Genomic DNA, 27,953 nt, shown 5'->3' with positions numbered 1-27,953 from the left:
TACGATTTGGAAACTTTAATTTAACTTTCATCCTGCACATGTTCATAGCGACAACATATAAACAACACTGAAAGATTGTTGAGAAACATCTCCATCACATTTTGTCATTAACTCATCATTCCCCAGTCCTCCGAGAGCAGGTCAAGACCCGTCTTCACTGTGCACCTACAGGCAGCCTTGATCAGTGTAGGGTGAAGTTGCCCCTAGACGCTGATCTGGACAATGGCGCCGGAGGGGATGGCTGCCGTTTTACGGGCTCCCAACCAAATATTAGTTTTTTCGCATTGTTTGTAACTTATTTTGTGGATAATGTTGCTGCTACCATCTCTTATGACTGAAAATAACTTCTGGACATCAGAACAGCGATTACTCACCTCGAACTGGACAAAGATTTTTTCTTTAATGAGTCTGACATGAAATATATACTGCTTTCTCGGGAATGGCCCCAAATCCCTGTCATTTGGATGAAGAAAAGACAGAGAAAAAAGGGGCGGAGGTTGGGCTGCCTTCTGAGAATTCGTAGACGAGTGAGTAAACCTCCACTACCATCCGTTCTATTGGCCAACGTGCAATCATTGGAAAACAAACCGGAATATATACGATCAAGACTTTCCTACCAACGGGACATTAAAAACTGCATTGGCAGGACAGAGAAGCTACGTCTGGTAAGACGAGGGGCGAGGGTGTGTATCCATTTGCAGCAATTACAGCCTTGCAGACCTTTGGCATTGTAGTTGTCAATTTGTTGAGGTAATCTGAAGAGATTTCACCCCATGCTTCCTGAAGCACCTCCCTGTTGTAGGAGGAGATTGGCTCCAATTAAGCGCCGTCCGCAGGGTATGGCATGGCGTTGCAAAATGGAGTGATAGGCTTCATTCTTCAAGATCCCTTTTACCCTGCACAAATCTCCCACTTTACCACCACCAAAGCACCCCCAGACCATCACATTTCCTCCACCATGCTTGACAGATGGCGTCAAGTACTCCTCCAGCATCTTTTCAGTTGTTTATGCGTCTCACAAATGTTATTCTTTGTGACTCAAACTTCAATTAGTCTGTCCATAACACTTTTTCCCATCTTCCTCTGTCCAGTGTCAGTGTTCTTTTGCCCATATTAATCTTTTCTTTTTATTGGCCAGTCTGAGATATGTATTTTTCTTTGCAACTCAGAAGGCCAGCATCCTGAAGTCGTCTCTTCACTGTTGACGTTGAGACTTTTGAGGCATCTGTTTCTCAAACTAGACACTAATGTACTTGTCCTCTTGCTCAGTTGTGCACCGGGGCCTCCCACTGCTCTTTATATTCTGGTTAGAGCCAGTTTGCGCTGTTCTGTGAAGGGTGTAGTAAACAGCGTTGTACGAGATCTTCAGTTTCTTGGCAATTTCTCGCATGGAATAGCCTTCATTTCTCAGAACATGAATAGACTGACGAGTTTCAGAAGAAAGTTATTTGTTTACGGCCATTTTGAGCCTGTAATTGAACCCACAAATGCTGATGCTCCAGATACTCAACTAGTCTAAAGAAGGCCAGTTTTATTGCTTCTTTAATCAGAACAATAGTTTTCAGCTGTTCTAACATAATTGCACAAGGGTTTTCTAATGATCAATTAGCCTTTTAAAATTATAAACTTGGATTAGCTAACACAACGTCCCATTGGAACACAGGAGTGATGGTTGCTGATAATGGCATCTGTACGCCTATGTAGATATTCCTAAAAAATCTGCCGTTTCCAGCTACAATAGTCATTTACAACATTAACATTGTCTATACTGTATTTCTGATCAATTTGATGTTATTTTAATGGACAACAAAATGTCATTTGCTTTAATAAACAAGAACATTTCTAAGTGACCCCAAACTTTTGAACGGTAATGTACATATCCCAACCAACCATATCCCAACCAGCAACATCTGCATTGAGCTAAACGCTAGAGCAGCCGCTTTCAAGGAGTGGGACACTAATCCGGAAACTTATAAGAAATCGCGCTATGCCCTCAGATGATTCATCAAACAGGCAAAGTGTCAATACAGGATTAAGATTGAATCCTACTACACCAGCTCTGACGCTTGTCGGATGTGGCAGGGCTTGAAAACTATTATGGACTACAAAGGGAAACCTAGCCGTGAGCTGCCCAGTAACACAAGCCTACCAGACGAGCTAAATGCCTGTTATGCTCGCTTCGAGCCAAGCAACACTGAAGCATGCATGAGAGCACCAGCTGTTCCGGAAGACTGTGATAATGCTCTCAGTAGCCGATGTGAGCAAGACATTTAAACAGGTCAAGATTCACAAAGCAGCGGAGCCAGACGGATTACCAGGACATGTACTCAAAGCATGCTCGGACCAACTGGCAAGTGTCTTCACTGACGTTTTCAACCTCTCCCTGACCGAGTCTGTAATACTTACATGTTTCAAACAGACCGCCATAGTCCCTGTGCCCAGGGAAGCGAAGGTAACCTGCCTAAATTATTACCGCCTGTAGCGCTCATGTTGGTAGCCATGAAGTGCTTTGAAGGCTGGTCATGGCTCACATCAACAGCATCCTCCCGGACACCCTAGACCCACTCCAATGTGCCTAACACCCCAACAGATACAGCAAAACATGACACCATCATTAAGTTTGCTGATGACACAACAGTGGTAGGCCTGATTACCAACAATTATGAGACAGCCTATAGGAGGTGGTCAGTACTGGTACCCCCCATATATAGCCTCGTTATTGTTATTTTATTGTGTTACTTTTTATAATTTTTTACTTTAATTTATTTGGTAAATACATTTTGTTCCTTGAACTGCATTGTTGGTTAAGGGCTTGTAAGTAAGCATTTCATGGTAAGGTTGTATTTGGCGCATGTGACAAAAAGTTTGATTTAGATTTTAGATCTTGGGTCAGTTTTGTACTATCTCCACTAATAGTTAAGGTTAGGATTGGGGGGAGGGGGAAGCTGATACTAGATCTGTACCTAGGGGAAACTTCACCCCAGACACGTATGTTTACCATCCTATTTCTATGGTACAATTCATAGTTTTACCCAGTTTTCCTAGCCTGGTCCCAGATTTGTTTGTGCTGTCTCGCCATGTCCTCAGGTAATTTCCACATGAAACAATTGGCAATACAGCACAAACATATCTAGGACGAGGCTACAGTTCTCTCCTTTGCCTTGTAGAAATAAGATAGGCAAGAGCACCGACCTGAAGGAAAGTCAGCTAACAGGCATCTCTACCAGAGAAATGGTACAAGAGAGATCCACATCTTCAAATAAAGTTATGTACTTTGTCCCCTCACTCATATTCATTGCCATAAAATATATGAGTCAAATACACCTAAAGTGGTTTTCACCCACGAAAAGCTGATCAGTTGGATTGTCCACCACCCCCACATCAAATAGTCAAAAGTAGACCAGTCCACACAGTCATTTTAAGTGATTCAGAGGTTTTCACCCCCCACCCACCCAAAACACCAGTCAGTTCAATTGACCCAATCACACCCACAAGAAAAGGTCAAAGTGGTCCAGTCCACATGCAGTCATTTTAAGTGATCCAGAGGTTCGAAAGGCAATGCTTACAGTCTCATCTTTCTCTGCTAGAACACTGCATAAACTTAATCCAAGAAGTGCTCCTTCAGAAGGGCAAGTAGCCTGGTCAGGATTCTCCATTTTGTCTTCAAGTCATTTGCGATTACAGCCCGGATATGGAGGGGGAGGTGAGTAGCTGTCTATCCTGGGTGGGGTGGGGGTGTAGGGAGGGGGGCGCATGGCCGAAGGGTACATCTCATAGTCATAGGTGTAGGGAGGTGGGGGTCCTGGAGAAAGAGAGAGAGAGGCAGACAGACACAGAGAGAGAAAACTGTATGTTTGTTATCAGTAGTTGCTGGATAAATAAAGATTATGCCAATACACACATACAAGATACAAGTACAACAGACCCTGCCATGTCATTGTATCTGTTTTGATGGGCTTTAGAAACCAGTGGAGACTGCTGAGGAGAGGATGGCTCATAGTAAAGACTGTATGGCGTCAGAGGAGGCTGGTGGGAGGAGCTATAGGAGGACAGGCTCATTGTAATGGCTGGAATGGAGTTTCTGGAACAGTATCAAACACGTAAAAAAAACACCAGACTCCACTGGAGTCAATGGAATGGTATCAACCAATGGAAACAACGTTTCGATACGATTCCATTGTCTCCATTCCAGCCTTTATTATGAGCCGCTCTCCCCCCAGCAGCCTCCACTGGTAGAAACATTCTAGACCAGTATGAGTTGGTCATTGGTGGAGGAGCAATGTCCTCTAGTGATGCACTGCAGGGAAACGGGTAAATTGGTTTTCGGGTTCAGCCGGTTAGTGGAGGCGCAGTGGTTAAGGCATGTATTCATAAAGAGTCATAGTAGGAGTGCTGAGCTAGGATCAGTTTGCCCTTTTAGACCATAATGAATAAGATTAGGACATACACACCAAGTAGTGTCTGAGGAAGGCCTGAAAAATTACCAAGTCTCCAGCCACCCGTTCTCTCTTCTTCCATCCGGCAGGCGGTACCAGAGTATCAGGTCTCGTACCAACAGGCTCCGAGACAGTTTATACCACCAAGTAATGAGACTTCTACACAGATAGACAATAGCTGCCCACCCCCACCAAGGACTATATGCGCTGAAGGTCAAAAGTCAAAAGTTTGGACACACCTACTCATTCAAGGGTTTTTCTTTATTTTTACTATTTTCTACATTGTAGAATAATAGTGAAGACATCAAATCTACAAAATAACATGGAATCATTTACATTTAAGTCATTTAGCAGACGCTCTTATCCAGAGCGACTTACAAATTGTAGTAACCAAAAAAGTGTTAAACAAATCAAAATATATTTTAGATTCTTCAAAGTAGCCACCCTTTGCCTTGATGACAGCTTTGCACACTCTTGGCATTCTCTCAACAAGCCTTACCTGGAATGCTTTTCCAACAGTCTTGAAGGAGTTCCCACATATTCTGAGCACTTGTTGGCTGCTTTTCATTCACTCTGCAGTCCAACTCATCCCAAACCATCTCAATTGGGTGAGGTCAGGTGATTGTGGAGGCCAGGTCATCTGATGCAGCACTCCATCACCAAAAATCCAAAGAATAGATTTCCACTGGTCTGATGTCCATTGCGCATGTTTCTTGGCCCAAGCAAGTCTCTTCTTCTTATTGGTATCCTTTAGTAGTGGTTTCTTTGCAGCAAATCGACCATGAAGGCCTGATTCACGCAGTCTCCTCTGAACAGTTGATGTTGAGATGTGTCTGTTACTTCAACTCTATGAAGCATTTATTTGGGCTGCAATTTCTCAAGCTGGTAACTCTAATGAACTTATCCTCTGCAGCAGAGGTAACTCTGGATTTTCCTTTCCTGTGGCGGGCCTAATGAGAGCCAGTTTAATCATAGCGCTTGATGGTTTTTGCGACTGCACTTGAAGAAACTTTCAAAGTTCTTGAAATGTTCCTATTTGATTGACCTTCATGTCTTAAAAAAGGGATGGACTGTTGTTTCTCTTTGCTTATCTGAGCTGTTCTTGCCATAATATGGACTTGGTCTTTGAATGAGTATGTGTGTCCAAACTTTTGACTGGTACTGTATGCACACTCACAGGTCTCTACTCACACGCACACACACGCCTGCACTGACACGCTTGCACACACACTAACAACCACATAGACACTCACAATCATGCACACACCCACCACCACTCATGCTGTTGCTATATTGGTTACTATTATTATTTATCCTGCTACCAGTCACTTTCTCGTAATCCTTGCCTACATGTACATATCTACATGAACTACTCCATTATCCCTGCACATTGTTCATTTGGTACTGGCACTGACCCTGTATATAGCTTACAGTCTTATGTTTTTTTATTCCTTTCTTACTTCCCATGTTTTTTTGTTATAGTATTTTGATACTGAATACTGCACTGGGCTTGCAAGGTAGTAACCCTTTCCACTCATAGCCCCTGTCATCCTGTATACGGGTTGAAAATGGCATTGATATGCGCCTAAATTGGAACGCAGTGGCTGTACAGTAACATGCTATACATGACGCCAGAGCTCAGGTTCTCCGCTTCACAGCGCTGTATGGGTTTTGACTGACAGCAGTTATAAACTTGAGCACTGCGCGCGACAGGATCCTCCCATCCCTCCCTCTAATTGTGCTACTTTTGCACATTTGTTGTTGTCTATGTGAGGGAAACGCTGTAAATAGAGAGGAGTGGATGTGTTCTGAAAGATGAGACATTGGGGATTATAATAAATACGGCTTTGATGTCATACAAGCAAACCACACACCCGTGAGTCCAAATGTGCACTTCATTTTTCCATATTTGGAAACTCATGTAATTTACATTATCAACATTTGTGATCACTATGTTTGATCCACAGTTACAAGGATGACATGCATTATACCCTGGGTTGTCCTGAACAGATTAAGCCTATGTTTGTCATATTATATAAAAAATATCCACAGAACATGCACCTTTTTTAACATACAATCTACCTGCAGTGAAGCCGCTCAACATTTACATTACTTTCAGTCATCGAGCAGACACTCCCATCCAGAGCGACCCACAGGAGCAATCAGGGTAAAGTGCCCCTCCCAATGGCACAAGAATAGATCCCCACCCAGTCAAGTCGGGGACCCGAACCAGCAACCTCTCGGCCACCGGCCCAAGCTCCCAAATGCCAGGCCTCCAACCATCCAAGATCCCCCCACAGATCCCCTCGAGAGCTTCCCCTCAACCATCCAAGTCAACCATCCAAGAAACCCCCCATAAGTCCCCCTGAAAAAACCTCCCCCACCCCCCATCTCTACCCCCCCTAAGCCACCATCCAACTCAACCAAAACCACCACCGACCCAATGCGCCAACAACCAACAAAAATAACAAAAGAGAGAAAAAAAAAAAACAAAGGAAAACAACAACGCAAAAACAAAAGACATCAAAGACAACAAAAATCATTACAGCAAGGCCAACTGTATGCGTTTGTGTGCATGTGTGGCACTATTTACATTTGTGTATGTGTGTGTCCCTGTGTCTGTGCATGTGTGTTCGTTTGAATGAGAGTGTGTGTATGCATGAGTACGTGCATACAGGCGCTTGCATGGCATCAGTCTTAGGCAAACAGGCATTTGATGTAACAATGTACCTTTTTAGTGTCAGTTAAACATGCACTTGAATGCGCTAATGACTCCTCATAATCCTGGACTATTGGACCAACATTTTATTACGTTTGCCATCGCAACAAATAATCTGCTCAGACCCCAACCAAGGATCATCAAAAGCAGTGCTATAAATTCTCGGACAACCCAAAGATTCCTAGATGCCCTTCCAGACTCCCTCCACCTACCCAAGGACGTCAGAGTACAAAAATCAGTTAATCACCTAACTGAGGAACTCAATTTAACCTTGTGTAATACCCTAGATGCAGTCGCACTCCTAAAAACAAAAAAACATTTGTCATAAGAAACTAGCTCCCTGGTATACAGAAAATACCCGATCTCTGAAGCAAGCTTCCAGAAAATTGGAACGGAAATGGAGCTACACCAAACTGGAAGTCTTCCGACTAGCTTGGAAAGACAGTACCGTGCAGTATCGAAGAGCCATCACTGCTGCTCAATCATCCTATTTTTCCAACTTAATTGAGGAAAATAAGAACAATCCAAAATGTATTTTTGATACTGTCGCAAAGCTAACTAAAAAGCAGTATTCCCCAAGAGAGGATGGCTTTCACTTCTTTGACAAAAAGATCATGATCATTAGAAAGCAAATTACGGACTCCTCTTTAAATCTGCGTATTCCTCCAAAGCTCAGTTGTCCTAAGTCTGCACAACACTGCCAGGACCTAGGATCAAGGGAGACACTCAAGTTTTTTAATAGTATATCTCTTGACACATTGATGAAAATAATCACGACCTCTAAACCTTCAAGCTGCATACTGGACCCTATTCCAACTAAACTACTGAAAGAGCTGCTACCTGTGCTTGGCCCTCCTATGTTGAACATTATAAACAGCTCTCTATCCACCGGATGTGTACCAAACTCACTAAAAGTGGCCAAACCTTGACGCAGAAAATATAAAAAACTATCGGCCTATATCGAATGTCCCATTTCTCTCAAACATTTTAGAAAAAGCTGTTGCGCAGCAACTCACTGCCTTCCTGAAGACAAACAATGTATACGAAACGCTTCAGTCTGGTTTTAGACCCCATCATAGCACTGAGACTGTACTTGTGAAGATGGCAAATGAACTTTTAAATGGCGTCAGACTGAGGCTCTGCATCTGTCCTCGTGCTCCTAGACCTTAGTGCTGCTTTTGATACCATCGATCACCACATTCTTTTGGAGAGATTGGAAACCAAAATAGGTCTACACGGACAAGTTCTGGCTTGGTTTACATCTTATCTGTCGGAAAGATATCAGTTTGTCTCTGTAGATGGTTTATCCTCTGACAAATCAACTGTACATTTCGGTGTTCCTCAAGGCTCCGTTTTAGGACCACTATTGTTTTCACTATATATTTTACCTCTTGGTGATGTCATTCGGAAACATAATGTTAACTGCTATGCGGACGACACACAGCTGTACATTTCAATGAACCATGGTGAAGCCCCTAAATTGCCCTCACTGGAATCCTGTGTTTCAGACATAAGGAAGTGGATGGCGGCAAATGTTCTACTTTTAAACTCGGACAAAACAGGGATGCTAGTTCTAGGTCCCAAGAAACAAAGACATCTTCTGTTGAATCTGACAATTAATCTTGATGGTTGTACAGTCGTCTCAAATAAAACTGAAGGACCTCAAGCGTTACTCTGGACCCCTGATCTCTCTTTTGACGAACATATCAAGACTGTTTCAAGGACAGCTTTCATCTACGTAATATTGCAAAAATAAGAAACTTTCTGTTCAAAGATGCAGAAAAATGTATCCATGCTTTTGTCACTTCTAGGTTAGACTTCTGCAATGCTCTACTTTCCGGCTACCCGGATAAAGCACCAAATAAACTTCAGTTAGTGCTAAACATGGCTGCTAGAATCTTGACTAGAACCAAAAAATGTGATCATATTACCCCAGTGCTAGCCTCTCTACACTGGCTTCCTGTTAAGGCAAGGGCTGATTTCAAGGTTTTACTGCTAACCTACAAAGCATTACATGGGCTTGCCCCTACCTATCTTTCCGATTTAGTCTTGCCGTACATACCTACACATACACTACGGTCACAAGACACAGGCCTCCTTACTGTCCCTAGAATTTCTAAGCAAACAGCTGGAGACAGGGCTTTCTCCTATAGAGCTAAATTTTTATGCAAATGGCCTGCCTATCCATGTGAGAGACGCAAACTCGGTCTCGACCTTTAAGTCTTTATTGAAGACTCATCTCTTCAGTAGGTCCTATGATTGAGTGTAGTCTGGCCCAGGAGTGTGAAGGTGAACGGAAAGGCACTGGAGCAACGAACCGCCAATGCTGTCTCTGCCTGGTCAATTCCCCTCTCTCCACTGGGATTCTCTGCCTCAAACCCTATTACAGGGGCTGAGTCACCTGGCTTACTGGTGCTCTTCCTTGCCGTCCCTAGGAGGGGTGCGTCACTTTACTGGGTTGATTCACTGATCTGATCTTCCTGTCTGGGTTGGCACCCCCCCTTGAGTTCGTGCCGTGGGGGAGATCTTCGTTGGCTATACTCAGCCTTGTCTCAGGATAGTAAGTTGGTGGTTGAAGTCTTCCCTCCAGTGGTGTGGGCTGTGCTTTGGCAAAGTGGGTGGGGTTATATCCTGCCTGTTTCGTCCCTGTCCGGGGGTATTGTCGGACAGGGCCACAGTGTCTCCCGACCCCTCCTGTCTCAGCCTCCAGTATTTATGCTGCAATAGTTTGTGTCGGGGGGCTAGGGACAGTCTGTTATATCTGGAGTATTTCTCCTGTCTTATCCGGTGTCCTGTGGGAATTTAAGTATGCTCTCTCTAATTATCTCTTTCATTCTTTCTTTCTTTCTCTCGGAGGACCTGAGCCCTAGGACCATGCCTCAGGACTACCTGGCCTGATGACTCCTTGCTGTCCCCAGTCCACCTGGTCGTGCTGCTGCTCCAGTTTCAACTGTTCTGCCTGCGGCTATGGAACCCTGACCTGTTCACCAGACATGCTACCTTGTCCCAGACCTGCTGTTTTGAACTCTCTAGAGACAGCAAGAGCGGTAGAGATGCTATGAAAAGCCAACTGACATTTACTCCTGTGGTGCTGACCTGTTGCACCCTCTTCAACCACTGTGATTATTATTATTTGACCCTGCTGGTCATCTATGAACATTTGAACATCTTGGCCATGTTCTGTTATAATCTCCACCCGGCACAGCCAGAAGAGGCCACTCCTCATAGCCTGGTTCCTCTCTAGGTTTCTTCCTAGGTTCCGGCCTTTCTAGGGAGTTTTTCCTAGCCACCGTGATTCTACACCTGCATTGCTTGCTGTTTGGGGTTTTAGGCTGGGATTCTGTACAGCACTTTGTGACATCAGATGATGTAAGAAGGGCTCTATAAATACATTTGATTGATTGATTGATTGAACAGTGTAATGTTTGGAATCAGTCTCGTGTAAGGTGAACTGTTTTGTCCTCACCTTTGGTCTGACAATTTCCCCATAATCTCCAAAGTGTTCTCTTTCAATTGCTACCATGCATATGCTTTTTATAGTTATTCTTAAATAAATATATATGTATATATATGGCCCTATCCATATTGGCCAATTTCCACAAGTGTAAGGGGTTAAAGGACCAGTGCAGTCAAAAATGAGATTTTTTTGTGTTTTATATATACTGCTCAAAAGAATTAAGGGAACACTAAAACAACACATCCTAGATCTGAATGAAAGAAATAATCTTATTAAATACTTTTTTCTTTACATAGTTGAATGTGCTGACAACAAAATCACACAAAAATAATCAATGGAAATCCAATTTATCAACCCATGGAGGTCTGGATTTGGAGTCACACTCAAAATTAAAGTGGAAAACCACACTACAGGCTGATCCAACTTTGATGTAATGTCCTTAAAACAAGTCAAAATGAGGCACAGTAGTGTGTGTGGCCTCCACGTGCCTGTATGACCTCCCTACAACGCCTGGGCATGCTCCTGATGAGGTGGCGGATGGTCTCCTGAGGGATCTCCTCCCAGACCTGGACTAAAGCATCCGCCAACTCCTGGACAGTCTGTGGTGCAACGTGGCGTTGGTGGATGGAGCGAGACATGATGTCCCAGATGTGCTCAATTGGATTCAGGTCTGGGGAACGGGTGGGCCAGTCCATAGCATCAATGCCTTCCTCTTGCAGGAACTGCTGACACACTCCAGCCACATGAGGTCTAGCATTGTCTTGCATTAGGAGGAACCCAGGGCCAACCGCACCAGCATATGGTCTCACAAGGGGTCTGAGGATCTCATCTCGGTACCTAATGGCAGTCAGGCTACATCTGGCGAGCACATGGAGGGCTGTGCGGCCCCCCAAAGAAATGCCACCCCACACCATGACTGACCCACCGCCAAACCGGTCATGCTGGAGGATGTTGCAGGCAGCAGAACATTCTCCACGGCGTCTCCAGACTCTGTCACGTCTGTCACGTGCTCAGTGTGAACCTGCTTTCATCTGTGAAGAGCACAGGGCGCCAGTGGCGAATTTGCCAATCTTGGTGTTCTCTGGCAAATGCCAAACGTCCTGCACGGTGTTGGGCTGTAAGCACAACCCCCACCTGTGGACGTCGGGCCCTCATACCAGCCTCATGGAGTCTGTTTCTGACTGTTTGAGCAGACACATGCACATTTGTGGCCTGCTGGAGGTCATTTTGCAGGGCTCTGGCAGTGCTTCTCCTGCTCCTCCTTGCACAAAGGCGGAGGTAGCGGTCCTGCTGCTGGGTTGCTGCCCTCCTACGGCCTCCTCCACATCTCCTGATGTACTGGCCTGTCTCCTGGTAGCGCCTCCATGCTCTGGACACTACGCTGACAGACACAGCAAACCTTCTTGCCACAACTCGCATTGATGTGCCATCCTGGATGAGCTGCACTACCTGAGCCACTTGTGTGGATTGTAGACACCGTCTCATGCTACCACTAGAGTGAAAGCACCGCCAGCATTCAAAACTGACCAAAACATCAGCCAGGAAGCATAGGAACTGAGAAGTGGTCTGTGGTCCCCACCTGCAGAACCACTCCTTTATTGGGGGTGTCTTGCTAATTGCCTATAATTTCCACCTGTTGTCTATTCCATTTGCACAACAGCATGTGAAATTTATTGTCAATCAGTGTTGCTTCCTAAGTGGACAGTTTGATTTCACAGAAGTGTGATTGACTTGGAGTTACATTGTGTTGTTTAAGTGTTCCCTTTATTTTTTTGAGCAGTGTATATTTCCACACTATGAGTTTGGAATAATACTGTGAAATTGTGAAAATTATGATAATTCCCTTTTAGAGTGACATTTCTGGGATCTTTTATTTCAGCTCAAGAAGCATGGGACCAACACTTTACATGTTGTGTTTATATTTTTGTTCAGTGTAGTTAATAGACCAATAAGAAAGAGAGTTCCAAACCTCTCGGACAATAACGGATCGTTTTCAGTTTTCCCCTCCCCACTTAGACCACTCCCAGACAGTCCTAGCAAAATTCTTGCTTTAGAAATTTCTCTTTGCTAAGAAGCTAATCTTGTTTATTTTTTGCCATTTGAATGGAAAATAATCACAGTAAGGTACTTAATTGTTACCTGGAAATTATTTGATATTGAGATAAAAATGACTGCATTGGACCTTTAAGCATTTCACTGTACTTGTGCATGTGACTAATAAAACTTGAAACTATATGGACTCAGAGCTGGCCTAGGATCAGTTTAGCCTTTTCGATCAAAATGAATAAGATTATATGGACGGGGGGACCTGATCCTAGATCAGTCTTACCTGGGTAGCCCTGGGACACAGTGTTGATGTACGAGGTGTTGAACACGTCCACCCGGGCCCCTCGCCCGTTCTTCACACACATGCACACACACAGGAAGAAGGCCGCCAGCGCTCCCATCAGAAACACCACACCAAACACGATGCCTGAGATCGCTGTGCCCCTAGAAAAAGCACACACACACATGCATGCACACACAAACACACGTTTGCCATTTTGACTGAATGCTCCCCTTTTCATTCTAGTTTGTGGCTGCTGGTAAGTCATCTCATCCAATTCATCTTCTCACAAATCAATTCTGCATGGAATTTCAATTCACCTCCCTACCTCTTTAAAGAGTATCTTAAATAAATCCCATGGTCACCCCTCCCCCCAAAAAGGCTATTTTGTTGAAAACTACTTTGTTGAGGGAAAACGTACTTGCTAAGATTGTGATATGTTGTTGTCTCACCTAGCTATCTTAAGATGAATGCATTAATTTAAGTCGCTCTGGATAAGAGTGTCTTCTAAATTACTCAAATGTAAATGTATGATGTGACTTAATTGAAAAGTGAATTGACCCCAAGTTCGGGTCATATTCACTAGACACCAAATGAAAGAAAACAGACTGAAACAGGGAGGGTCTACCTGGGCACATGCAATATGAAACATTTCAGTTTTTGTTGCTAAATGTTTTGCTACAGTGTGCTCCAATGAATACAACCCTGCTCTATAGAGAAGCAGTGCATTTTGGGATAGGGCCATCTAGGGCTGAGAAAAAAGGCTGGGAGCAGCTGCCTATAACATACACCGGACCAAACATGTCTGTGGGCAACCATGGAGATCTGCTCAAACATCTGATTATATGACTCAGACCTGTGTGTGTGTATGTGTGTGTGTATGTGTGTGTACATATACGTGTGCTTTTGTGTATGTATGTGGTCAAACTCCATTTAAAAGGCTGTGGAGAAGCTGTAGAATGAGATGAGATATCTCTCCTGAAACAAGGAACCATTATTCCTCCCCATTACCTTATGACAACCAAGGCCTTGAAAGAGCTACATTGTATGGATAGATAAAACGAGTCCACATTCAATGGGCCTATTCAATAGCACTTTTTTTTGTGAAACCCCCACTTATTTAGCATCAACTTTATGAATCAAAAACTGTGAATTTGGGAATTTGAACTGCGACATGAATTAATGTTGCATGCATACACAACACTTTAATATCATTATTATCTTCATTGGTGGACTGTAGCAGGTAGCATGTGTTATACTCTGGTGAGGAAGAGGACAGAGAAAGTGAGAGGCCAGCTGTCTTGAGCCAAATGACGAAGGTGAAAACTCTCAGAGGGGTCATACGCTGCATGTGGAAAGGGCAGGTGGTGAAGTGGTAGAGAAGTGATTTTGTGTGTGTGTGTGTAGTTGGTGAGTGTGTGTTTATAGATTGAGGGTGACTGAGCATGTGTGTATGTATAGAAGGTGACATTGTGTGTGTGTGTGTGTGTGTGTGTGTGTGTGTGTGTGTGTGTGTGTGTGTGTGTACTTACGAGAGGACATCTCCCATATAGGCGTAGTAGGAGCAGCAGAAAGGGGGAGAGCCTTCACAGCAGTACTCCACACAGCCATCACACTGGGCCTCACTGTGACCTGCAGGAGAGATGCAATACATTATATGGAGACGCATACACACACACCTACCTCTACTACGGACACATGCACACACTCACACACACTCTCTGCATCTAACATGCTGAGAGAAAGGTAGAGTGTGCTCTTTGGAATCAAGATTTCCAAAACCCTTTAAAAGGACAAAATCACAATGCTATGTTCATATTACAAAAGGTTAAAACATAATGGAGAGCAGCTACGGCAGATACACTTAAAACTTTGTCTTTCGCTTAATTTAACCTTTCCTAAATATGGGAATGTCAGTAAAATCAAGGCTTTTTAAAGAGTAACTTAAGAGTTTTCACTAGAGCAAAACAACCATTTTGCACTTAAACTCACAAAACAAGAATTTAACTTCCTGACTGATGTCTTGAGATGTTGCTTCAATATATCCACATAATTTTCCTTCCTCATGATGCCATCTATTTTGTGAAGTGCACCAGTCCCTCCTGCAGCAAAGCACCCCCACAACATGATGCTGCCACCCACGTGCTTCACGGTTGGGATGATGTTCTTCGGCTTGCAAGCCTCCCCCTTTTTCCTCCAAACATAATGATGGTCATTATGGCCAAGCAGTTCTATTTTTGTTTCATCAGAACAGAGGACATTTCTCCAAAAAGTACGATCTTTGTCCCCATGTGCAGTTGCAAACCGTAGTCTAGCTTTTTTATAACAGTTTTGGAGCAGTGGCTTCTTCCTTGCTGAGCGGCCTTTCAGGTTATGTCGATATAGGACTCGTTTTACTGTGGATATAGATACTTTTGTAACTGTTTCCTCCAGCATCTTCACAATGTCCTTTGCTGTTGTTCTGGGATTGATTTGCACTTTTTGCACCAAAGTACGTTCACCTCTAAGAGACAGAACAAGTCTCCTTCCTGAGCGGTATGACGGCTGCGTGGTCCCATGGTGTTTATACTTACGTACTATTGTTTGTGCGGATGAACGTGGTACCTTCAGGCGTTTGGACATTGCTCTCAAGGATGAACCAGACTTGTGGAGGTCTACCATTTTTTTCTGAGGTCTTGGCTTATTTCTTTTGATTTTCCCATGATGTCAAGCAAAGAGGCACTGAATTTGAAGGTAGGCCTTGAAATACATCCACAGGTACACCTCAAATTGACTCAAATTATGTAAATTAGCCTGTCAGAAGCTTCCAAAGCCATGACATAATTTTCTGGAATTTTCCAACCAGTTTAAAGGCACAGTCAACATAGGGTGTGTAAACTTCTGACCCACTGGAATTGTGATACCGTGAATTATAAGTGAAATAATCTGTCTGTAAACAATTGTTGGAAAAATGACTTGTGTCATGCACAAAGTAGATGTCCTAACCGATTTGCCAAAACTATAGTTTATTAACAAGAAATTTGTGGAGTGGTTGAAAAACGAGTTTTAATGACTAAGTGTATGTAAACTTCCGACTTCAACTGTAAGTGGAAATATATAGTCTTTATGGAGGGTTTATGAAGGCTTCATTAAGCCTTAAAAGGTATTCATCCTGTAGAGTGGAACCTAACCCTAAACCGATAAGCACACAACACGACACATCAAAAAGGGTTATAACAATAAGATGAGTTGTGTGACAACAGGCCTATGTGAATAGGGATCATACAAGAAATTTCAGAAAATATTTTCTTTATATGAAAGGGGATACTTTTAGTCAACTACACTATTCACTAACTTCACCTCTGTGTTCTTTCTCTCTGCACTAGTCTAAACCTGCAGATACCTCTCTCTCGCCAAAGCTTTTCCCTTTGTATACCCTGTTTTTCAGTGGTTTAATTAGCCTTGGTTGGGTGGGGATTGTGTGTGTGTAAATCTTCTCTCTGTGTGTGTGTGTATATATATATTATATATATATATATATGTGTGTGTGTGTGTGTGAGTGTAAAAAAAGGCACTTCTCTTTTCTCACTAGAACTGACTTTGCAGATAAATACTTTGTTGAGGGAAACTGTACCTGATACGATTGTGATGTGTTGTCTCTCCTAGCTACAGTATCTTAAGGTGAATGCACTCATTGTAAGTTGCTCTGGATAAGAGAATCTGCTAAATTACTCAAATGTAATCTAAAAATGTGTAAACCTGTGTGTATAAACCTTATGTGTATGTGAGCACGACAAAGATGAAGCACTGAAGGTTACAGCCACTCTGAGGCTTTGGAGAGCTGGTGGTGAGAGTCCTTCAGTGGAGACACACGGATATGTGACAACTTGAAATGAAGGGGATGGCTCAGGGAGAGGGGTCTCAAAATGAGAAAGCACTTGAAATAAAGTACATTTGGAGACACTACTTGTGGTTTTGTATTTGATTATTATTTATAGAGTATTTGAACACACAGGGTCTGTCTAAAGGTGGTGTGTCCTATATCTCAGTGTTTTCCCTCCTCAACAACCACATAATTTAACCCAGACACAGCCCTGCTTTTTCTCAACCTTCAAGCATACTGCCACAAATTACTGGTGTGTGTGTGTGTTCAATGATTTTCATCTTCATTCCAGCTTTATTCTCACTTTGTTCAAAAGCTGGTGTATTTTCAACAGATCCCTCACAAACAGATGGCAGATTGTGTTTTCCAACCCCGAAAAGGAGTGTGTGGGCCTACAATAGTAGTCTTGAACAGAGTGGACATAATTTGGGTACATCCCTCTTCCCTATATACAGTAGTGCGCTACTTTTGACCACAGCCATTTGAGCTGCAAACATATTTCTCCCTGTGAAGTGTAACTACTTTGATGTGCGTGTCATCCAACGATGGGAGTCTATTTGGGTGGTCCCTTGAGGTCTAGCTCCTTACCTCCGGGTCCTGTCGCTTTTTACGCTGGGGACAATGGCAGTATAGTTCTGCGACTAGTGCTGACCAAGGCTTGTACACCCCCCCCCCCCCCTCCCCCACACACAAGCTCGCACACACTTTTTCTTCTTCTATGTAGATCGCTTCAGAGTTTTGATGTAAGGTTTTATGCATATTGTTGGGTTACATTTACGAGATTAAAACTCAATTGAGCATTTTTTTTTATTGTTGAGGAGGCGATACATTTGGTAAGCTACAGTACTTTTATTTATCGAGGGACTATTTTACCATTGTGTACATTAACGGTAGTATGTCTAAGTTAATGATCGGCTACATTAGCTACCGTTCGTTTACGTTGTGAAACCTTCCATGCATTGGGTTGATGAGTTCACATTCACAATTAGCCTAATAAAAAAGTAAACCATTGTTAAAGGAACACTTCTGCTGATAATAAAACATTTGCGCACGTTGAAGACGATAAACCATCCTAGAGAACCAGGGACAAATGAACGAACTCTTACCGGCAAAAACACAAAGTAGGAGAGAGTCCCGTAGGAATTTCCACCCCGCTGCCTCCGTTCTTTCCATATCGACTGATAATATAGGCCTACTTGTTCTAAATGTTGCGCACAGTTATTCCCAAACCATAACGTACGTGTTTTCCATTCATATGCGCCCACGAAGAAGACTATGGGATATAGTCGCTCGCCGAAACATCGCTGATATGCGCAATCAATTGAGTTCTCTAAAAAGTTCCATCGAAGAGCGCCATGAACGCAAATTAATGGATCTTTGCTCCAGTCATAAAAATGCTTAAATCAGAATGAAAAGTCTCATTCGTTTCTTCTTCCGTGTGTTCGTATCTCTAAAAGTGTTTCCTTCAGTCTTTCCTCGTTGTTTTCTTCTGTTCCCTTTTCCCCTGGAGTGGGTCCTAACGCTTCCCCTCCCCCGCAGCAGCTATTTTCTCAAATTACTCTGTTGACTGGGTGGGAAAAGGGATGGAAGTACCTCGATAACATTTGCATCTCTCCGACATAAAGGACGCCGCCGCCCCCACTATCACGACTACTTTGAAAATGAAATATATATATATTGGTCTATGTCGTGCACACACACCTCACGATCATTTTGAGAGGAAATGTTCTTTTTTTAAACTCTGTTTACCAACGTCCCTAGTCATAAACCAAACCATATCCACCCGCCCCTCTCAATATGTCCTACAAAACATCCATGAACCTCTATTTTAAATGTTCAAGGAGCACGACGTTTGTTTGATATAACTTAGAACTAAACTATTTCATCTTGTAAAATGTATTCTAAATGGGTTGCTCAAGCTTGTAGAATTGAATGACCTCCCTCTCAAACACCATCTTTAATCAACCTAGGCCTATTTACCTTGTGTGACAGTCAAACATGGTTATGCCTTAATATAGGGGCACTCATTCTGCATAAAATACTAATTGTTTTAGGTGAGAACAGTCCAGTATCTCTTTATTACGAATATATATCCTAATTCTAATAAAGACAGAATAAGCATGAATCGCGGTTTTGGCTTTGCCATGATGCACGAAAAGAGAGCTTGGATACATAGATAGATTCATTCTAAAATGTAATGCATTCGTTATAGTTAAAGTTTCCTCTAGGTGCAGTTTCCTCTAGGGAAATGCAAAACTGACCCACGACCATAGTCTAGGGGCAACTTCACCCTCATTCTTAACTTCATAGGGAACCGTGACCTTTTACAGAAATGCCACCCATTCATAATTGCTCACAGATGTCAGGGGTTTTTGGCAGTTAATTAATTAAGTGTGGGTTGGTGGGAGTTTTTGGTTTTGTCTTGCACCGGCAGGCAGAGATGAGAAAACTAAACAGAAGTACAACAATAGTGTAATTGTATTCTATAAAGAAAGTCCCAGTTCCCAAGGAAAGAAGCATTTTCCATTGGCAACAACAGCAACACCACTGTGGTAGGCTAACTCGGTGGCAACTCCACAGTGCTTATGGGAAGAGCACAGCATTTAATATATCTAGTCCTATACAGACTCGGTTGTAGTATATTTTCAATGCTCTTTAAATAAATTGTAAGTCAGTCTTTTCAGTGGTTGAAACGGTATATCACTGTAATGTGGACAAGTTAGCATTGAACTGTAACGGTTTGGGCTTCTCTTTTCATTTCCCTTCTTTGGCTCTTTTTTTTCTTATAGTCAGCATAAGCTAAATTTAGAGGGAATACAGATCCAGGACATTCTTTTTCTGTTCTGCAAACATGTTGTTTACAGAATCTGCTGACACATTGTGTGCGTCCCAAATGGCACCCTATTCCCATTATAGTGCAATACTATTGACCAGAGCCATATTGGCCATGGTCAATCAAAAGTAGTGCACTATATAGGGAATGGTTTGCCATTTGAGATGAGAACCATTATGGTGTTACCCAAATTACAGTGATGTTGGAGTCTTCTTCTCCCATAATTACAGCGTAATGACTTCCTTTGAGTCTTGGCCCGTAATCACAAAGTGTCTCAAAGTAGGAGTGCTGATCTAGGATCTGGTCTCTGCTGTCTATATAATCTTATTCATTATGGACCATTTTTTTTGCAAATCCTATATCCAAGGGCCATATTTATAAAGCTTCTCAGAATAAGTGTACTGATCTAGGATCAGGTTCCTGCTGTCTATGTTATCTATTAATTCATTATAGACTAAAAGGCTAAACTGATACTACATCAGAGCCTGTATAGGAGTGCTGGGATCATAATGCATAAGATTACATGGACAGGGGGGACTGATTTGAGATCAGCATTCCTATCCTGAGACTCATAGGAAGTCAGGAGGGGCCACTGAAACACTGCCATCCAGTGGATGATATGTTTATTACACACTGTCCATAAGAGAAATTTGATCAGACAATTGAGTATATAATGGGATTAGGTTTATTACACAAATCCACCATATATTTGCTGACGAGGGCCATGTTTGTGAGTATGTTTGCATGTGTGTGAGTGTGTGTGCACGCGCATAGAGTGGAAAAGATTGAGGTGTGTGTATAGAGTCAAATATATTGAGGTGTGTGTGTATGGATGTGTAAGAATACCAAGACACACCACACTCATGACAACAGTGTATAGGTCAACGTGATACTTTATTATTCATAAACCTAGGACCATATATATAATACTGTATAAATACTCTATATACTCTACATCCTTCTGTTATTTCAATATAATAACAAATAAAAATACAACAATAATAATAAAAAGCAACAAGATTATACTTAACAAAAATAAATAATGTTTGGATATTCTGTACAAAACGTCATCATAAAAAAAAAACCTTCTCGGAAGGCAGGAGAGACTTACTTATGAAGTAGTAGCAGGAGAGAAGACACACACACACACACACACACGTTCGTTGCTCACACACCTCTTTGGTCTAGGACAGGGCAGAGTGATATGGCTTTGAAATTGGTTTTGTTCAGTCCAGGATGCATATTGAATAATAAGTCTATTGAAATTAGTCTATTGGGAGATTCTACTGGAATATTAGCAGCACATATCAACTTGTTCAGGAATGACCAAAGTTGATTGAAATGAACTGTATTGAGTTAGTTTGGTTGCATACAAAGTCGTATGGATTAGGAGGGACAAGCCGGATTGTCTTTTGTTCCGCACCCTTTGAAACAGGAAGTGCCTCCAACCGATACAGGGAGTGGAATGTGTGGTAGTGAGACCATTCATTTGTTTCTAATACATATACATACATCCTCACCCCAAGGTAACCAATTCTGTACAGTGATACATATAGTCCCCCCAAGATGTCTGTCCAGTCCAGCTAGGACAGACAGCACACACACACACACACACACACACACACACACACACACACACACACACACACACACACACACACACACACACACACACACACACACACACCACACACACACACACACACACACACACACACACACACACACACACACACACAAGCATGTCATTGGCACCTAAAGCAGCATGCTTTTTCGAAAGGGAAGTGTCCATTTAAACTCTTCCTCCATCTCAGCTCCACTGACATGGGTGGGGGGTGGAGGGAGGGAGAAGGGCGCAGTGTGCCTGCAATGTGCCCCCGTGCCAGCCCAGCAGGCAGCTGCACCAAGTCTATGCGGTGTTCTAGGGGTGACAGTGCCACGGAGCAGACCCAAAAAACACTAAAGTCTACCCTCAAAGTGGCTGGAGGGAGTTGAGAGAGTTGTTGTTGGCTCTGCAGTGTCAGTCAATCAGTCGGCCACTTTGGACCCCTTGGACCCCAGAAAACACCCACGAAAGCACTCTGCTTGGGATGTAAACATTCTCATGATAGGTCAATGTGTTTTCAGACGCAAAGCTCATGACGATATGGTTGTTTTAGTTTCTTTCTTTCTTTCTTTCATGAGTTGTTCTTTAGGGATGTAATAATGAGGTGAGCTGACAAACTTAGCAGGCGCTCTGGTTGCACAAGTCCAGCAGTGGTCGAGGCCTGTCTTTGTGGTCGCAGCTCTCGTGGGCGAGTGTACGCCCGTTGTGTCCCACGCAGCGTAGCGGCCGCTTGCGGAACCCGCGGCCACAGCTCTTGGAGCACACCGACCACTCCCCCAGGAACCACGAAGGACAGGGGTGTGGGGCGCAGGGGCACGAAGCCAACGGGCGCAGCTCCACTGGGCACTCTCGCGATGGCCGCCCCTGGGGATCCAGACACAGCACCTCCCTCTGTTGAGTACCGCCCCCACAGCTCTGAGAGCATGGGCCCCACTCCCGCAGGGTCCACTCAGCTTCCCCCAGCTCCCGGATGGCATTGATGGACTGGCGGCGTGCCACCGTTCCTCCACTAGGTGACGTCAAAACGGTTCTCGGCGCAAAGTAGCTGTATTTGACACGGGGGCGGGGCGAGTCGCCTACAGACAACACCTGGATGGTCAGGGCCTCGGGGAGGGGCGAGAAGCTGCGTAGACGCTCCAGGGAGGCGGAGCTACCGCTGTATCGTAGCAACGCCCCCTTGAGGGCGATGTCTGATTCGAGAGTCCTCAGCTTGTAGTCGCCGTTCAGGAGGTAGGTGCCGTCCTGGCGCAACACTGCCAGGTAGCTGTTGTCATGGCGACCCCCGCCGGGGGCACGTTGCTTCACGTCCAGGTGAGTGGCACCAGCGGGGATGGTCACAACGTTCTGGTAACCAGGCCTGAGGGACAGAAACACACAAGGGTCAAACATAGCCAAGGGTAAAAAGTTATGCATGAGTGTAAGAGTTAAGTCTAAGAGTAAGAGACTGAGTAAAAAATATGTGGCAGTGCTAAGAGGTGTGATAGAGATAGATTCATTAGAGAAAAATAGGATTCTACAGACTGTAGTAAAAGATAGTAAATGGGTTCAACTAGAAAACAGTAATTTCAAGTCAAAGATGGCTGTTTTGAGGTCATAGGTCATTGTTCTCACCTGGCATGCTCCAGGGCACCTGACACTTTCTTGCAGGTGGAGCCGTTGCCTCCGCACACGCTGCACTTGTCGAAGCGACGGCTGGAGCCGATGATTCGGTCACAGCCCGCCTTCACACACTGACCCTGCACACACACTGAGGTGGAGTCCGGGCTGCAGGGAGTACCGTCAGCCACCTGACAGTTGCAGAGAAACAGATGTTAGCCTAGTTAGCCTAGACAGTGTTAGCCTAGTTAGCCTAGACAGTGATAGCCTAGTTATCCTAGAAAATGTTAGCCTTGTTTGCCTAGACAGCATTAGCTTAGCCTAGTTAGCCTAGAGACAGTGTTAGCCTAGTTAGCCTAGACAGTATTAGCCTAGTTAGCCTAGAAAGTGTTGGCTAGTCTAGCTAGCCTAGATAGTGTTTGTCTACATTTTTGCAAAAGTGTCTGTGGTGTGACCTGACTAACCTTTGGTTTCAGAATGAAGTAGTAGCCCGTGCCCTTGGCCTGGCACACCAGCTTGCAGCGGTCTTTGGGTGAGACGCCGGCATATTTGGGAACCCACTCCACGCCCTCTCCCGAACCGAACGACACCTGTGACGAAATATCGTTGTGGGCCAGACACTGCTCCTCGCGGAACGACAGACCTTTAGAGAAAGAGGGATGAAGAGAGAGAGAGAGAGAGAGAGAGAGAGAGAGAGAGAGAGAGAGAGAGAGAGGTGTGATATTCACTGTTAGTTTAGCTTGAGCCTTATGTTTACTTTACAGTAGGCTGTGATATTCAAATATGGCTATTCTCGAATGTGTAGAAAGTATAAGTATGGGTACAATATGCAAGTCAGTGGCCTATGTGCCTAAATAAGGATGTATAATATCAAAGTATAAATATATGAATATATGTGTGTAATAAGAGTAATTAGTGTATTAGCTATGTAATAAGCATGAACTAAGTATGTAATAAGTGAGGCTAGTAGAGGCTCTTACCGTTGCTCTCAGGGCAGATCTCTGTGTTACAGGAGCGATATTGGATCCTCTTGCCCTCGCAGTACTTGCCCCCGTTTTTGGGCAGGGGGCTATCACAGTCCCTGAAGGAGTACTGCACCCCTCCGCTGCAGGTACGGGAGCAGTCTCCCCATGGTCCCCATACACCCCAGGCACCATTGACTGGAGTCTGCAACAGGAGAGGACATCATCGTTATTCATAGTCACACACACTAGCCCATATAACATTTCAATAGTCTTATAGGTAGTCCTATAGCTAAAAAGCTAATAGTTACACACACTTTAGCCCCTATAGCAGGGGTCCTCAACTCTTACCCTATGAGGTAAGGAGCTTGCTGGTTTTCTGTTCTACCTGATAATGAATTGCACACACCTGGTGTCCCTGGTCTAAATCAGTCTCTGATAATGAGGGAACAATGAAAAAATGCAGTGGAACTGGCTTCAAAGTCCAGATTTGAGTTTGAGGGCCCTATAACATTTCAACACTCCAATAGCTAGCCTGATATTAAAAAATACATAACATTGGACCTAATCCTAATCCAATGTAGCTAACACTAGCCAATCCCAAAGCTGTATTATACTTCCTTTCCCCCCAATGGACCAATCCCATCACTCCCACTGGCTTTAAGACTTTGTCATAGGGCTGTGTTATAACAGTGTTAACACCCACCTGGTGACGAGCGGCCTCCGTCTTGCTCAGACACTGTCCCGCAAGGCAGAAGCTGTCATGGCCACACAGTGTCCCATCCGACCACGGGAAGTTCTTGGTCTGACAGACCAGAAGTCCGTTGGTTGTAGTCACTGTGCACCAGAGTGCCACACATGTGGTACTCAGGTCGGGACAGTGCTGTGACTCCTCCCCGAACGTCAGGCGACATTGGCGGTCGGCGTCGTACACGTTTCCGGGTAGCGTGGCAGGGAGCGACTGGGGCTTGTGGGGCTTGTCCAATAGGCACTGGCCATGTCCGTTGTCCATGAAGGAGGTGACCATGAGGGCGGAGCAAGGCGACCAGGGCTGGAGTTGGTCCAGGTTGGACAGGGTGGACGCCATCATGTGCGAGCCCCAATGGTCACCGTTGACGCTGGCACACTGCTTGGAATCGTCGTGGGGCATGTTGAACACGTGGCCTAGAGCGCAAAAGAGAGGGAGGAATGGAGAGAGGGGAGACAAGGGGTTGGTTTGGGACTGAGAGAAGAGATGTGTACTGTGTGTGGCTAGTGACAGAGATGTGAATGTATGGCGCATATGTGTCAGCTTGGCATCATGGTGGCATCTTACCGAGTTCGTGTGCCACAGTGAATGCCGCCTGCAGCCCGTCGTCCTCGATGATGGAGCAGCTCCTCTCCGGATCGCACACCGTGCCCACATCCGCCATGCCTAGCGTGTCACAGGAGTGGGCGCCGCACAGGTCCTACATGGGGTGAGAAGGGACAAAACACATCTGTCAAACTCACTGCTTTCCTACATACAGACACAGACACAAAACCCATTTCATATAGCAGAACTCTGTTTCAAATCAAAAGTAGTGCACTACATAGTGAATAGGGTGCGATTTGGAAAGCAGAATCAACCCTAGTAGTTGTGAAGGTGTTGCCTGTTACCACAGTAAACACTGGTGTAAAAACATTGTGAAAACAGTGCTAAAATGCAAAAGCAACATACCGTTCGTGTGAAGAGCACGGCCGTGTCATAGTGCTCTGGGTGGCGGTCGCTGGGCGGGTTGTGCTGTCGCTGCCACTGGCAGAAGTTGCGGAGGGTCAGGGCAGCGTTAGACGACACCTGGGGGCCGCTCTCCTCCTCGTAAACCACCAGGAGCTTGACCACGGCTAGGCTGATGGAGTTATGGATGGTGGGGTGGCGGTAGAGGCGTGATGCCACCGCCATGATGGTCAGCAGGTAGGGCTTGAGGCCGGCACCGTGGAACTCGGCCATGGACTGATCGGCCACGATCATGATCTCCACGAAGCGAGGCGTGGACACGAAGCGCTTGGACCGCTGGTGGTGGGCTGGATGGAAAGAGAGAAGAAGGGAGAGAGGTCAGACAAACTGGCCTAGAATCAGACTTTTAATACAGCTCTCTTGTGAGAGCCTGGTTTCTCTGGTTTAAATTGATGAACTGTTAGACTTAAAGATGAAATGTCAAATTGCTTATGGCAAATATCTGAGTAGTCACAAGAGATTTTATGTGAGTTGTACCATGTGATACTACAGGCCAATCATGGGTTTTGTAGGCTACAAATGTGTATTTTCTAGGGCAGATGAAGAGTTACTGAGCACGGAGCAGATCGACCTCTATTACATGTGAAAGGTTCCAAAAACACATGTTTTTACATGAGTTCACATGTGAAATTTCACGGGTGTCTTACCATCAGAGGCCCTCTTCCTAATGACTACATTCCCAAATTGACCTTCACTGGGCGGAAATTATGTGTGAGGGGGAAGAAAAAAAAATCTGGGAAAATGTCTGACAGTGCTGACCTGTAACGTGCAGTACCAGGAGGTGGCGAGACTAGTTTCCACGTCTCACCCCCACCAGCCGCCGTCCCGTACCTCCCTCCCTCCGTCACTCCCCGCTCACTTCCTCCGAGCTTTACCCTCCCCCTTCTTGCCTGAGTATACTGTCAAAGCTGAGCCCATTCCCCGTTAACACTCGCTGTGCACCGGTCAAATTATCGACTTATCCACTCTTACCTCAACATTTAAATATATAGCCTGCGCTGTGTAATTATTAGAGGCTCAGATGTTTGCGTAAAAGGGGTATTTTACGGATCACTCCAAGACAGAAGTTGAGGTAGTTTGGATAGACAAATCCTCCGTTCCACCGCTGGTACAGGAAATGGGCCAGAGTCCATTTCGTTTGCCATACATGATGTAGACACATAACACAACTAAGTGACTATGTGGAACAGCTTAGCTTATTGTTTTTCTTACTAAAAGACGTAGGCCTATGAATATGATTTAAAGTAAGCATATTCCTAAATGGATCCAAGTCAAAGGTTTTACAAGTGTTGATGCATACCTGGGTGGTCGGGGTTAGTGGTTGCATGGTTTACTTTTGTCTCCTGATTCTCTGGCAACCTGTCCTCGTCCTCGTTGACCCCGCACTTTGAGCTGCTCTCCTCTGCAAAATATTCCCGACCTCTCCGGCGAATGAGGTGGAGGTCCCCATCCACAGGCTGTGCATCACTCGAATTATTGGGATGAATGAAGTACTCTTCACCTTGGAGGTAGAAGCCGCCCCGTAGTCCGTGGCACAGGTTGAGAGCAGCTGCGGAGTCCTCCTCCCCGTTCACCGTGCCCGAGAAGAAGCACTGAGTCTCGGCTGCGCTGCTGTCAGATTCCCGCTGCGCCTGCGACTCGGGGCTCCCCACCACATGGAACACAAACCCAGGTGCCAGGAAGGTCTGATCCGGCTCTAGCTTCAAGACCAGCCGTTTGCCAAATACGTCCAACCGGTAGACCCGCATCTCCGACTCCTTTTCTCGCTCCTCTACCGAAAGGGTCCGGCCCTGCTCGGCTTCCCTCTCGGGCCAAACCGGGTCGAGTCTGACCGGTACAACTGTACATTCCTCCCATGTGCCGTGCGCAGCTCTCACGCACAGAGCCGTAATCAAACTGAACGAGACGCAAACGAACGACATCATATTCCGTGTCAAACCCTTCTAACTGAAAGAGAAAATGATATTGAAGTGTCTGGCAGAAGCAAGTAAAATCCGTAAGACTCCACTAATAACTAAACAACATCAGTCCAAGAACTAAAACACTTCCAGAAATGAAGTGTAAAAAAAAAACTAAAACGCAAACAAATCCAGTGCAAAACCCATTCAAAATATGCTACAGCTCAGACTTCATATCTTGTTGCTTCAAGCTCGAGTCTTCTTATATTCTCTTACTCAAAAAAGCTCAGAAATAGATCAATTCCAACTATTCGGAACGTTGGTGTTTCTTTCAGCCCTCTCTTGAATACTCAACAGCTGTTTGAGTTTCTAAGTGACTTCGGGGCAGGTTTTTTTTCTACTGTGCCGTCTAGTTTCTGCTCAGATTTCGCCTTAAAGACGGACAGACCCCGGCTCCCTATATACCCCCAAACTCGGGACCACCCCTTCCTGAAGCCGCTTT

The 27,953-nt window shown here is 44.6% G+C and overlaps 2 protein-coding genes across 2 annotated transcripts; both read right to left on the bottom strand.

Moving 5' to 3' along the window:
- LOC100136408 (cysteine and tyrosine-rich protein 1) lies at positions 1-18,476 on the bottom strand. The gene is made up of 4 exons (XM_014150194.3): positions 17,907-18,476; positions 14,471-14,570; positions 12,942-13,102; positions 1-3,802 (listed from the first exon to the last, which is right to left on the bottom strand). Exons 1-4 carry the CDS (start codon positions 17,971-17,973, stop codon positions 3,669-3,671), a joined length of 462 nt encoding a protein of 153 aa, XP_014005669.1. The 5' UTR covers positions 17,974-18,476; the 3' UTR covers positions 1-3,668.
- A 3,146-nt stretch (positions 18,477-21,622) lies between these two features.
- On the bottom strand, positions 21,623-27,752 carry LOC106574336 (A disintegrin and metalloproteinase with thrombospondin motifs 1). The gene is made up of 8 exons (XM_014150195.3): positions 26,854-27,752; positions 25,497-25,840; positions 25,113-25,245; positions 24,504-24,961; positions 23,816-24,002; positions 23,300-23,478; positions 22,851-23,026; positions 21,623-22,596 (listed from the first exon to the last, which is right to left on the bottom strand). Exons 1-8 carry the CDS (start codon positions 27,476-27,478, stop codon positions 21,858-21,860), a joined length of 2,841 nt encoding a protein of 946 aa, XP_014005670.1. The 5' UTR covers positions 27,479-27,752; the 3' UTR covers positions 21,623-21,857.
- Positions 27,753-27,953: the final 201 nt, after the last annotated feature.

This window comes from Salmo salar, chromosome 16, assembly GCF_965601325.2.
Source record: "Salmo salar chromosome 16, fSalSal1, whole genome shotgun sequence".
Classification (NCBI taxonomy): domain Eukaryota; kingdom Metazoa; phylum Chordata; class Actinopteri; order Salmoniformes; family Salmonidae; genus Salmo; species Salmo salar.
The sequence above is the reverse complement of the archived record's forward strand: the minus strand, read 5'-3'. Positions and strand labels throughout refer to the sequence as shown.

Excerpts from the sequence above, each read along its gene's own strand:
- LOC106574336 (XM_014150195.3), bottom strand. The coding sequence starts at position 27,478 with ATGATGTCGTTCGTTTGCGTCTCGTTCAGTTTGATTACGGCTCTGTGC. Across the intron at positions 25,841-26,853 it reads CACTAACCCCGACCACCCAG|CCCACCACCAGCGGTCCAAG; the intron begins GTATGCATCAAC and ends CTTTCCATCCAG. Across the intron at positions 23,479-23,815 it reads GATCTGCCCTGAGAGCAACG|GTCTGTCGTTCCGCGAGGAG; the intron begins GTAAGAGCCTCT and ends CTTTCTCTAAAG.
- LOC100136408 (XM_014150194.3), bottom strand. The coding sequence starts at position 17,973 with ATGGAAAGAACGGAGGCAGCGGGGTGGAAATTCCTACGGGACTCTCTC. Across the intron at positions 14,571-17,906 it reads CCTACTTTGTGTTTTTGCCG|GTCACAGTGAGGCCCAGTGT; the intron begins GTAAGAGTTCGT and ends TCTCTCCTGCAG. Across the intron at positions 13,103-14,470 it reads TATATGGGAGATGTCCTCTC|GGGCACAGCGATCTCAGGCA; the intron begins GTAAGTACACAC and ends TGCTTTTTCTAG.